Raw genomic sequence first — 13395 nt, forward strand, 5'->3', positions numbered from 1 at the left:
GAGAACCATCTATCTCCTTGATTAATGAGATCAAGAAAACTTCTCATTCCAATTTCATATACAACCATAATGATACATGTAATAGATATTATGATCGATGAGAAGACAACCTATTTCATGACGGCCTTCATATTGGAGAAGAGGGGGCATCCCTTTTTATCCGGTTAGCTTTGTGTCATTGTATTTTTTCAAGAAAATATCAATCATGTTCGATTTGGCTTTTTTTTTTTTTTTTTTTTTGTTTGCTTTGTAATACGACCAAAGTTTCACATTGGTTAGATAAAAAGATATAAGTGAGGACAACTTGCATTGGTGTGAGACCTTTTGGAATGGTAAAGCCACGAGGGTATATTACTCAAAGTGGACAATATCATACCATTGTTGAAATACTTTAAAGGTTTGTTGTTCTAACATGTTTAATTACGCTAATAAGGAAACATCTTTAGTAATACAAGCTAAAAGAAATACTTTAAACTTGTCATTACTATCTTGAACTCAAACTGTCCATCCAGTATTGGTATAAAAACCTTATCTTGGTAAGATTCAAATCGACTTCCAAGTTGATATGGCAATTACGAGGTTCGACGACGAACAAGTTCCCACAACACAACAATAAGTAGAATGATTGATTGTTCGAGAAGTATGAATAATGTAAAAGTCAATGTTATAAACACTAGCTCTTCTATCCTCCTTTTCATTAATCTAATTTTAAAAACCAAATTAAGTTTCCAAAATTTTCTTAAACAAAAAACGACTTAAAACATGTTACTTCTAGAATTCAACTACGATTTTATACAATCAAATGTTTCTTTAAAAAAATGTGAAAACCGTAATCGAAAATTTGAAAAACAACTAACATAAATCCCTAAAACAAAAACCCTATATATATCTTTATAAGTTTTGTACTTAATTAATCACTTAAACCAATCACACTTATTTATTTAGTTTCCTTTAATTTTGACGTGGAAGATGTTGATTGGTGCTATACCTAATTAGTTATATCAAAATATATATTGTTGTTAAGGTGCATAATGATTTTGGGTGAATATATATATATATATATGTGTGTGTGTCAATAAGTAGGCTAACTAATTTGTTATAACGAATCTCTCAAACCCTCCCCTCTTGACCTGCTTCTTTTATTTTATTTATTATACTTAACAACTACACATTTCCAATTAGTGCCTTGATTGATGTTTAATTACAACATTAACTACTTTTGACTTTGTTATTATACTACAAATTTAATTCTAACTTATACAAAATAAATAAAAGAAAAAGAGTACACTAAGCCAATTAGTACCATAGGGAAAAAGCTTTTTATATTTATGTTTTAGAATGAACAAATTGAAGTTTGACAACTTTAAAGAATTAGGTATAGTGCTTGACTTGATTGCCTAACAATATTCAATGCACATTCATTTTCAATCTCTTCTATCTAAACTTTCAACTTAGGTTTCTTTTTTCTATATATATATATATATCAACTCTTTTTTCAATAACTAAACCATCTATGTAATCAAAACCAATTTTATTTTTTAAAATTTATTCGGACAATTTGAAAGTTAGAGGACTTAATTTCTATACTTCACGTATATTACATCTAAAGTTTAGAGGTGTTATAAATGGATTTTATTATTTTATTTAATCTATTTGCACATGTAAGAAACAATATATACTATAGTACCTAAAATATATTATGTTAAGAATATGTACAGATCGCTAAGCATCCGATAGAAAAGTCAGCTATATGTGTCATTTTTATTCATGATTCTTTATGTCATTATTACATAATTGAACACAATTTAGATATAAGTTTACGTAAATTTACTTTTCGTTTCACTTCTAAACTGTATTATATTGATTGAAGTTGTTTTATTATTTCATATATCTTTAAACACGCATTATTATTTTTTTCCAAGTTTATTCTATGTGTATGTATATATTAAAAAGAATAAAGCTTATACTTATTAAAACCAACCCCATATAGTAAACAACTCCAAGCAATGAATATATATAAAGAATATACAAATAAATTAGAGTAGATGGTTGACACACTCACTCTTGGTTGAGCTAACCAATCCTTAATTAAAGCCCAACTCTAAGTACTTAAACCACTCCAAGTTCAACTGGCACAGAATATGCTATTGATGGTTCTAAAACAAGTGTGGTTTTTTCATGACAAATTTACATGGTAATAGTTGTCTTAATCATGTCAATTAAGTTACTTAATCATTTTTTAGAAGAAACGTTTTCAATGAGATTGGCCAAGGCAATATTGTTAAAATAATGTGTTAAAAGAATGTTTGTGTAATATCAACTTATTGTTTTTATTATTAAATAATATATGTGAGAATGTCATTTAAATTCTATAAATGAATTGATTTAAACTCTTATTCATTATTTTCTTACGTTGTAAAATAAACATTTGAAGTTTACATACATGATTTCTAATCATAATGAAGTTTCTAAATTTAGTAGTTTAGTTGACTCGGATTATAAACTTCAGGCAATTAGAAGAGAGTAAATCGATATACTTAGCTTCAAAACATTTTAATATAATAGCAAAGCTAATTCTGTTGATCGTATTTCCATGAATTAGTGGCATGAAACTATAGATGATGAGGCCTTGGAATATACCGATAATGAGATATTATGTGTGGTTACATGGTATAGTATAGTATATGAAGTTTAGAATTGAATGTTTATGTGTTATGGAAAATGAGTAGCAGTGTGAGAAGGGGAGAAGGGAAGTGGGTACAACAAATCCCCATTATGGTTGGACCAAAAAGATCATTTAAACCTTAAATCCTCACTACACACCTCTGCTCACTCTCTAAACCTAATCTTCCAACAATATGTTTCATTTAATATTTCATTTTCCCTCTTCTTCTTTTCTTTTTCTGATTATAAATATCACCTCTTATTAACTTCCTTCTTCATCTACCAAAAACACATCACAGATCACAAACAGAGAGAAATGGAGGAGTTTGTTAACACACACAAGTCTTTCTGCTCTTTCTTCTTACTTATTTCTCTTTTGGCCTTCCTCCCTTTCCTCTCTGCCTTTCCTCTTCCAAAAACTCACTTCCATCAGTTCATTGTAAGTTCTCCAACTCTTTCCATGCAAACTCTCTCCTCTCTTTTGTTTTCTACTTTTAACTTTACATTTCTTGTTTGGTGATATAGTTTTCATCCGACTTTCTTCCTCTACGAATATAAAAATCTACCATTCTTTGGCTCTACGCGTAATTTCAAAAATATTCAAATGGTTACCGAACAATACTTTACTTTTCAAAATTTATGTATACTTATTTTCATGCACTATCTCACTCGTAGTTTTAACTTGTTCTACGTAGATATTTGAACTATTAGCCAAATTGAAAAACAAAGCCTCGTTTAACAACCATTTGATTTTTCTAAAAAGTATATATAAAATATTAGGTTTTAAACCGTTGTTCTTGGCTCTAAACTTCTTCCTTTCTTACTAAACGAAGCGTACGACTCTCTTGAAATAGCTAATAAATTTTTTAAAAGAAATATTATGTGATTTACGTGTGGTTTTGTGGAAAAATGAACGAACAGGTGCAACCAAAACCAGTGAAGAGGCTATGCAAAGTCCACAACATCATAACAGTGAATGGGCAATTCCCAGGACCAACTCTAGCAGTAAGAGATGGGGATTCCCTTGTCATCAAAGTTGTTAATGCTGCCCGTTACAATGTTTCTCTCCATTGGTAATTTTCTTCTAACCAAAATTCATTACACTCTAACCCACGATTATTGATTTAACAACAATTAACAAATCTTTATCTTTTAATGGCAAATCCCTAACTCCACAAGTCATTCCCAAAAAGGTAACTCTTTCTTTTTGTTTCCAATTATACAAAAAGAAAAACAGAATAGAATAGTGTGTTTAAGTCAAACATATGGATTAAATAGTATTCATTATTCAACAGTTTAGCTTAATCCCTTTTGGATGGTAAGTAGGTGATGATTAAGGGTGTCAATAATTATTCAATTTAAATTTTATTTTTAAAAAAAGGGTTTCTATAAAATGATTTTAAATGAATATAAACTTTCTCTTTGGCTAATAAACCCTTTCAAGTTGTGGTGACAACCCTTGTTTGTTTGAATGTTTGGGCTAATTTTGGGTGTGATACGAATAGGCATGGGATAAGGCAGCTGAGGAATCCATGGGCGGATGGGCCAGAGTTTATAACCCAATGCTCCATAAAGCCAGGGGGCACCTACACCTACAGATTCACCATTGAGGGCCAAGAGGGGACTCTATGGTGGCATGCTCACAGCCGATGGCTTCGAGCCACTGTCTATGGTGCTCTCATTATCTATCCCAAGCTCGGTTCTCCACGCCCTTTCATAATGCCCAAAAAAGAATTTCCTCTTCTTCTTGGTAACTCCAAATATCTCTCATCAAATCTTTCTAAAGAAAATACATGAGTTAGTCACTTGTGTTGTTCTGTTGTCAAATAAATAAAATGATAAACCTTGTTTTTATGAAACAGGGGAATGGTTTGACAGAGACCCAATTAGTGTGTTGAGGCAAGCACTTTTTACCGGAGCAGGACCTAATGTCTCTGATGCTTACACCATCAATGGGCAGCCTGGAGATTTCTATATTTGTTCCAAGAAAGGTTAGTTTGAATAAATTGATAATTGTTATGTTTTGTTTTAAGTGTTAATAATGCAATGACTTTAGCTTAAGGTTTTTAATCATTCCACCGGAAAAGTAAGGAAAGAGGTTTTGGTAATGTTATTGGGCAGAGACGATGAGATTGGCAGTGGATTCGGGTGAGACGATTCTTCTAAGAATTATAAACTCTGCATTGAATCAAGAGCTGTTCTTTTCCATTGCAAACCACCAGATGACAGTAGTGGCAGTGGACGCAGCTTACACCAAACCATTTGCTACAAATGTTATAATGGTTGGACCCGGTCAAACTACTGACGTTCTTGTAACAGCCAACCAACCACCAGCTTATTACTACATGGCGGCCACAGCCTACAACACCGCCCAAAACGCCCCCTTCGACAACACCACCACCACCGCCATCCTCCAATACAACAATCTCCCACCACAACAAAATCCACAACCCATTCTAGCCCAACTCCCAAATTTCAACGACACCCCAACCGCCACCCGATTCACCGACCAACTCCGAAGCCCCAACCGAGTGAGCGTCCCCTTGCACATCGATGAGAACTTATTCTTCACTGTTGGATTAGGCCTCAACAACTGCACCAACCCAAACAGCCCTCGCTGCCAAGGCCCCAATGGCACTCGCTTCACTGCCAGCATTAACAATGTTTCCTTCGTTTTCCCAAAGTCCAATTCCATAATGCAAGCCTATTACCAAGGTGTTCCCGGCGTTTTCACCGCCGACTTTCCGCCGTTTCCACCGCTGCAATTCGATTACACTGGGAATGTGAGCAGAGGGTTGTGGCAGCCACGCCGAGGGACAAAGGCTTATAAGCTTAAATATGGATCGAGTGTGCAAATTGTGTTGCAAGATACTAGCATCGTAACTCCTGAAAACCACCCAATGCATCTCCATGGCTACCATTTCTACGTTGTTGGTTCCGGTTTTGGTAATTTTAACCCGAGGACAGACCCAGCGAGGTTTAATCTTATCGACCCCCCGGTGAGAAACACCATTGGAACGCCCACCGGTGGTTGGGTTGCAATTCGTTTCATTGCTGATAACCCAGGTGAGAGATAGTCTGCAATGATTATGTGTTATATATACATGAATTAATTGATTAATTAAAAAGGTTTTTAATTAAATGGTAACGAACTATTGTTGAAAATGATGATACATGCAGGGGCTTGGTTGATGCATTGCCATATAGACTCACACCTTGCTTGGGGATTAGCCATGGTTTTTCTTGTTGAGAATGGAGAAGGAGAGATGCAATCTGTCATTCCTCCGCCGCCGGATCTCCCTCCTTGTTAATCCAATAACCCATCCATTGTGAAAGGGTTTTAATTCCTTCTAGCTTGCATGCATTTTTTTTTATATAATTATTATGATTTCTTTTCCATTTTCATTGCCAAAACACATCAAAAAAGTAACATCAATGTCATGATCCTTAATTATGTGAGTGAAAATGAAGCCTTCTTTATTTACATTGGCAACACACAGTATATCCTTTTCTAATTTCTCCATATATCTCATCTTAATTCCCATTAAAGTTTCAAATTGTTTGGTCAAACTTCCTCCCTTGGATCTAATTGATTAAAGCAAGACATGTATTAATAATGTTAGTGTCATGACATCAACAAATAAAGAACGTTATCAAAATCGACAAACGGATTTGCATGGTTATTCGAGAACAAGTTTATTAGAGAGAATTACTTACAAAACGGTGGTACTTCTAGAGTTTAGAGATTATATTAACACATTCATCTTAATTTTAGAATCATACATGTAACAAATAACACAAAGATAACAAGTGCACTTTCGAACTTGAGTCAAAGGCATTCAAAAGGTTAGATTTGGTTGAATCATATATATATAATTTGATTCCATGTACACAATAATAATAACAATCTAAGTCGTCTAATCAAATAATCAGTTAATTAATTACATAATGTACACACAACAACATTGAAATATATTCCTAGCGAATATCAAACCTAATTTTGCCACAAATCCCAGAAGAAAACTGACCTTGATCTCTTAAAATTTGCTGTTGCAAAACCAAAACGGAACTTGCTGCAGTAAAATCCTCAGAAGCAACAAAATCACCAACAATTCCCAACTCATTTTGATGACTCCAATTTGATAATCCTTCAAGAAGCACTGGGTTTATCCCTTGTTTTCTTCCAACAATCACTAAATCATATGAATCATCATTCAGTGATTGTATTGCTGTAATTGTCTCTGCTCCATTTCTCACAACTACTTCTCTATAAATCACTCTCTCATTTGTTTCATTCTTTACCCAAAACCAAGTTACCATTCCATCATCAAGTTTCTTCTCAAACTCATTGTCTCCTCTTGAATTTTGTGCCAGAAATCTTATTACCGATACGTAAACGTCCTGGTTTCCGATGACTCTGTCTGCATATGCAAGTGCTTCTCTTGCATCTGCTCCTCCAAGAAACAGAACAACAATATGTTGAGCTGAGTTCCAAAATGCTTGTCCTACCATTGGGCTGTGCAGATTGCATTTGTCTACTAGAATCCCCACTGAACATGGTGCATGTTCTAATACACTTGTGTTCATATCTTGTAATCTCACTCCTGAATGTTGTCCATTTCTTGTACGTGTAAAACATACCCGAGTTACTCTTTTCTCTTCTAGTTGATTATTTATTTTCAAAAAAACATTTTATCATCCATTACCATTTTTACTATAACTTTTGAAAATGTATCCAATTTAAGTATGAAGACTAAAATTAGATCACTGTACATCGATTAAAATTGAAGAATTTAAAATATAAGAACCAAAACAGGAACTATTCTTACCTGCTAAACGGGAGGAAGATGAGATTGGCCCTTTTGATCAAACCAAGCTCGCAAATGTCTTGATTCATGGTTCGCTTAGGTGCGACAGCAGTGTAGGTATGTAACTTGACAAGCTCGGAGCGAGCCTCCTCGTAGAGCTTGAGAGCATTGTGGATGGAGTCAGAGGCGGTGTACTTCGAAGGAGCTTTGCTTTTTTTATGGTCGATGAAGACGGGGGCAGCTCGGCCTACCAGCTCGATGAGATGGAGGGCGTAGATGGAGAATGGGCTAGCCGCCGTTGGGTTAGACATGTCTAGTAAACTCACTAATGCTGCTACATCTTCTTGATCTTCTATGCACACTACTATTTTCATCTTTGTCTGTGGGGGTAAGTGTTGAATTGTTCTTCTTTTGCTCACCATGTATGGCTTTGTTGGGTCGTACAAAATGCTTATTAATGGAGTTAATATTGCTGTTACAGTTGCAGTCATTAGCACCAGCATTGTGAATTCTGGGATTTTTATAATCTGTCACATAACTGTCTCGGTTAGAAGTGCAATAAAAACAAAACAAAACAAGTTTGGTTTGGTTTTTTAGTATAAAAATTGACATCTTAGTTTATAGTTTATAAGAGAAAATCAAAAGTAAGTTATTGTATGATGTATATGCTTACCTTTTTATCAATCCAATGAAGAAGGAGAATGATTTCGACTTGGCCTCTCAAGCACATGATGAAACTAACCGCAAGACTATCTCGAAGGGGCAATTGAAAGAAAAGAGACGGAATGAGAGTAGCACCAAGCTTAAAGAAATGACCAGCCAATGCCAAGAAAAACAAAGGCGCCAAAGTAGGCCAACCAGCCTTAGCCATTTCGAAAACATCAGTGTAAAGCCCCACAAAAGCAAATGAAACAGGCATCAAAAGCTCAGAAATTATAGTCTCACTCCTCTCCACAAGAGTTGAGCCCAAAGGAGGACCATCGGGAATAGCCATACCCAACCAAAGTGGACCATTAAGAATAGCAATCCCAAACAAATCAGTTAAAAATCCCATTGTCAAAACCCCAAGCAAAATTGCTATAATAAATCCTTGTTCCACAGCCTGCCCTTCAGGAGTCCTCTTAATAATCCAATGCATTACTTTTCTTACACCAAACACAATGAAACCCAACAAAATAATTAGTGAAATTAGGTACCATAATGCATTCATTGCATCCGTTTCTCCTTGTATTGCAGCCTCAAACGCAATGACTGCATTGATGCCTACGGCGTCGCTGATTATCGAGATCGACATCGACATACGACCGACCTCAGAGCTCAAGAGATTGAGCTCATGGAGAATCGGGTGGACGACAGGGAAGGCAGTGATGGCTAAAGAGGAAGTAACAGCACCAATGGAAGAGAATTTGGCAAGGTTTTCGTCCATGGATTTTCTTATGAGTAATGCAAATGAGATGTTTAGTACTAATGGAACCACTACGCTAAAGGAAGCAATGAAATATTCTTTCTTTCCTGCTTTTTTTATGAGGCTGAGATCGGTTTTGACTCCGGAAATGAATAAGAAATACATGAAACCGATTAAACCGATGTTGGTTACCAAGAAACTCACATCTTCTGGAAACAAATTTAGTCTGAAGTTCTTGTTGTGGCCTAGAACCGATGGTCCGATGATAAAACCCCCCTTTTATACACAACAAACAATCAAATATTCCACAATCAATCCAATGATAATCATAAATTAGATTTGAGCTATGGTATGATGAAATGTACTCTAATCTCAAATATATATAACAATCTAAACTTCAAAATATTAACAACAAAATGCAAAAACATTTACGAAAAAAGATTTAAATCTTAACTTTCAAAGTTCAGTACTATCATTAAACTTAGGGTGGTCATTTTGAAACCACAAAATTGCTCTACATATATATTTAAAACCAGACCATTTTAAGTTTATATAAAAAATTTGAGAATCCAATTAAATGAGTTATAAAGAATCTACCTATCACATAAATAGATTTGTATAAAATAACTAATCTAAGTTATATATAAATTTGAATCCAAAAATTACATTGTTTTTGTGGTTAGATTTCAAAATGTTAGACACATCAGGTGTTTTTAAGTTTTTGTTTCAAAAATGAAAATAAGAGTTGAAGAATCAGCCATAACTCGTAAAAGTTTAAAAACTAAATAAACAGTAGCAGCAGCAGAAAGATAGATAGATTGATAAAATAGATATATAGATATGGGAAGGAATTAATAAGAGTGAAGGGATAGAAAAAGATCTTACGAGGATCTGAGAGACGATTTTAGGCTGATGGAGAGGCCTAAGTAAAAAATGAAGAAGATGAATAATGAAAATTACAATGACAAGATCCAAAAGCAAAGCCGAGAATGAATCTTCAAGAGGGTTTGATCCATAAAAAACCCCCGGAGTTTTTGGATGTGAAATCCTACATGCCATGCTGGGTCCGTCCAGGCCGGTTTTCTCTCCCACCCCGCCCACCACCTGAATTCCCTCCGCCATCTTTCCAGTAATAATATCCCCGCCACCGCCGTGGAAGTTGCGCCACACATATTGCGCAAAGTTACCACCCACTACTGGAATCACCCTTACCATGCAATTTCAAATTATAATAATTACTATTTTATTATTGTTGTTGTTTCTTTCTTTCTTTCTTTAATTTTTTTACATCAAAAGAAGAAATTAGAAAGAAATCATTCAAAGGAGAGTGGAGACGCGTTGAATGGGGATTTTTCAACTCTTATATTCCAATCGTCTTTTATGCTCAATCGATCATTTTTCTCTTCTTCCTCTGTGGTTCCTATGCTTCTTATAATCCCTTTTTCTCTTTCTTTATTTTATTTTATTTTATTTATTTACATACCCTACGATCGCTTTCAAATATGGTCAAACCTCTTTCAATTTACAGCTCAATGAAAATCAATCTTCTTCTTTGGTTATCCAAAATGTGATGGTGGTCTATCTAGATAATATCCATAGTTTTTATACTTTTATAATGTATAATATTCTTTGTACTATATGAAGTATTGGGTTATGTTTGTTTGTTGAAGATTGTGGTGGGTCATTTAGGTGGAAGCATTTGATCAGGTAGTTCCCACAATTGGAGTACGTGGGTGGAGGGTTATCATTCCTGGATCTCTAGTCGTTTTTTAGTCTTACTACTGTTGGTGGATTATAAGTTATATCATGTATGTGATCCTTTGTGTTTAGGACAATTTGCGGCCTTAGCTTTGGTTCGTATTTCCATACAAAGTTTAGCATCATTCTTGTTTGCTGATGATCAGTTTGGTTTGTTTTGACAGTACTCTTGGTTAAAAATAGATTATTCAATTCATCTTCATCAGTTTAGTTTAGTTTAATTTCCTCTATCCAAGTGGGATGGGAAGGCTAACTTTCTAATTCTACAGAGTTGGTCATGGACTAAAATTTTGTCCTCAAACAATATTAAACTATTTTATTATTTAGTAAATATGTGATTATATTCAATAGAATATTTGCTTGTTATACACTCCGAATCTAATAAACTAATGAATTTTTTTTAATATTTGCTTGATTGTAGTATGAATACTTACACGAACACTAGAGATGTTGTATGCTTTTGTACAACAGTTAAGCTTTTATCCAGATTATAAAGATAAAAATTGCAGTTAAAGGTAGAATAATAAAAGATTTCCAAAGTGACTTGATTTCAATTCTCCTTTATTAACCTTTACTGAATGGAACCTAAAATAATGATAAGAGTGTCCATATGAAACTATGAAATGACATTGAGAAAAAAAGATATAGTAAAAATATAACAATGGGACAAAAAAAGAGAGAGAGATAGTAATATTTGGTAAATATAGAGAGAGTTGGTGGAGAAAAGAAAGTAGGGGTCAAAGGAAAGAAAGGGGTAGGCATAGGGTTTGGCAGTGAAAAGGTAAACATAAGAAGAGGAGGTTTTTGTGGGCAGTGGGGGATTCTCTTTTCTTTTTACTTGCACAAAAATGATGATAGAGAAATAGATAGATAGGGTTTTGAGCTCTTCTAAGGTGCCATTAAATGCCACATAACACCAATATAATTTCAACTTTATCCTTTTTCCATTTCCCCCATCAATCCCCCAACCAACCATTATTCATTTACACATTTTACCTTTTTCTGCTTTTTAACTTATGCCTTCTACATATTAATCAACATGAACCTATCATGCAATATTGGACTAAGAGATTGAAGTGATCTTAACAAAAGAAAAAAAAGGGTTAACTGGCCTTGGCCTTAGTCAAGGGTGAGGTTGGATGAATCCTCCTCTCTCTGTTTGATGAGTAGAACCTCTCTAAGCCTTGAAAATTGAAGAAGGAAGCATGTCACCTTGATCCATTGTTAGATCAGAATAAATGGATATTTTTACAAAGGGAAGATAATTTATGTGTTGAATACTAAATTTTCATTTCTCAATATCGAAAATACGATACGATGTGACGGGGAAGCAGAGCATAGCATAGCATAGCAGCAAGCAGGGCAGGGGGTTGCCGACATTGTAAAGTAACTTTTATCCCTTTCCAATCACCACACCTTCATTTGACTTTTACCTTTAAATCCATTCTTTTTTTTTTTTTTACTTTTAAATTTTGGAATTCATAACTTTTTCTTAAATCCCATCTACTAGTTTTCCACTTTTCCCTTACCTTATGTTATAAACAATTTCCCACTTCTAACTATGACAAAAATATATGTAGAATTATATTCATTCATCTATTCTTTCCACAACTTTGATTATGATTTTTATAAATATTTTAAATTTTTCATGGAAGCAAGGGAGTAAAAGAAAAAAGGTTTTCCATTGAGAGAACATTCGTCATTCACATTACTCACCCTTTTTATTTTCATTATTATTTCCGTGTAAATGAGCATTCATGGGGGGGAAGTTAATAAAAGCTTCAATCCCATGTTGGGAAAAATAAAGGAAAACTTTAGTAGGAATGAGGAATGAAATGAGAAAAGGTCATCATATTTAGGGCAATGAGCAATTGATCATGGGGTGGCTGTATTCCAAGTTTGATTTATGATTAGATATAGATTGGGAAAAAAGGGGTAAAAGGAAGAAAAAGGGGAAAGATATAGTTACTAAAAAGGTGAGAAGAGAGAAGGGAAAAGAAAAAGGGACAGAAAATGTAAGAACAGTACAATGAAAGAGGATCACAAAACTTAACGTAAGCTTTGACTTGACCTATTTTTGGTGGAATTGGAATTGGAATGGGAAGGTTTCAGAAAGCACAAAAGCAGAGTCCTTTTCTTTTTATTTATTTATTTTTGGTATAGAGTATAGTAGAGGGAGTCCCCCATGCAATTTCTTTTTAATTATTGCAAAACAATAATGTTTTTTTGTTAGGGTTTTAGTCTTTAGATTAAGATCAAAGTGCAGTGCAGTGCAGTGCCAAAAGTAAAATGGGGTAGGGAAATAAAAGAGAAGTGAGCTAGCCATTATAGGGGCCTCAATTTCAGAGCACACTCTCCTTTTGGGACCTCTATTGTTTCTTCTTTTACCTACACTCAAACTTTTGACTAACAGCTCTACATTTACAATTTAATTGTTAAAAACAATCAACCCCTCCTTCCCTCCTTCCCTCCTTCCCTCCTATTGCTCACCTTTAACAACCAATTCAGTGACTAACTTTAGAGATCACTTCAGTTGCTACCGCTCTAACAAATATCATCTATTGTTTCTCTTTTCAATCCTCCTATCATAGTTGAGTTTAGAAAGTTATTAGATATATATTCAACAGACTATTTGAGTTTCCAGCTGATTTTCTTCAAGTGTTGAACTATTTATAAGCTTATAGTACAAAACAATGATACACGACTGATTTGTTTATGATTATAAGTCAAACTGATGTTATGAATTTGTGTTAGAGACTT

At 34.3% G+C, this 13395-nt stretch overlaps 2 protein-coding genes across 3 annotated transcripts; one reads left to right on the forward strand and one right to left on the reverse strand.

Moving 5' to 3' along the window:
- Positions 1-2935: 2935 nt before the first annotated feature.
- LOC101212354 (laccase-3) lies at positions 2936-6183 on the forward strand. Its single transcript, XM_004153642.3, has 6 exons — positions 2936-3103; positions 3586-3737; positions 4170-4414; positions 4527-4655; positions 4786-5730; positions 5845-6183. Exons 1-6 carry the CDS (start codon positions 2981-2983, stop codon positions 5973-5975), a joined length of 1725 nt encoding a protein of 574 aa, XP_004153690.1. The 5' UTR covers positions 2936-2980; the 3' UTR covers positions 5976-6183.
- A 305-nt stretch (positions 6184-6488) lies between these two features.
- Positions 6489-10412, reverse strand: LOC101212110 (cation/H(+) antiporter 24). Of its 2 annotated transcripts, none has more exons than XM_031880218.1 (4): positions 9763-10412; positions 8146-9153; positions 7494-7999; positions 6489-7315 (listed from the first exon to the last, which is right to left on the reverse strand). In XM_031880218.1, the coding sequence occupies exons 1-4, from the start codon at positions 10090-10092 to the stop codon at positions 6643-6645; spliced, it is 2517 nt and encodes an 838-aa protein (XP_031736078.1). In that variant the 5' UTR covers positions 10093-10412; the 3' UTR covers positions 6489-6642. The 2 variants fall into 2 exon arrangements, with proteins under 2 accessions (XP_031736078.1, XP_011658753.1); XM_011660451.2 differs by having other exon boundaries at positions 6489-7285; positions 9763-10407.
- Between the last annotated feature and the right edge of the window lie 2983 nt (positions 10413-13395).

Source organism: Cucumis sativus, chromosome 1, assembly GCF_000004075.3.
Source record: "Cucumis sativus cultivar 9930 chromosome 1, Cucumber_9930_V3, whole genome shotgun sequence".
In the NCBI taxonomy this organism is placed as follows: domain Eukaryota; kingdom Viridiplantae; phylum Streptophyta; class Magnoliopsida; order Cucurbitales; family Cucurbitaceae; genus Cucumis; species Cucumis sativus.

Coding starts and splice junctions, on each gene's coding strand:
- LOC101212354 (XM_004153642.3), top strand. CDS start 2,981: ATGGAGGAGTTTGTTAACACACACAAGTCTTTCTGCTCTTTCTTCTTA. Junction 3,104..3,585: donor CTCACTTCCATCAGTTCATT/GTAAGTTCTCCA, acceptor ATGAACGAACAG/GTGCAACCAAAACCAGTGAA. Junction 4,656..4,785: donor CTATATTTGTTCCAAGAAAG/GTTAGTTTGAAT, acceptor GTTATTGGGCAG/AGACGATGAGATTGGCAGTG.
- LOC101212110 (XM_031880218.1), bottom strand. CDS start 10,092: ATGGTAAGGGTGATTCCAGTAGTGGGTGGTAACTTTGCGCAATATGTG. Junction 9,154..9,762: donor AAATCGTCTCTCAGATCCTC/GTAAGATCTTTT, acceptor TGTGTATAAAAG/GGGGGTTTTATCATCGGACC. Junction 7,316..7,493: donor ATCTTCCTCCCGTTTAGCAG/GTAAGAATAGTT, acceptor AGAAGAGAAAAG/AGTAACTCGGGTATGTTTTA.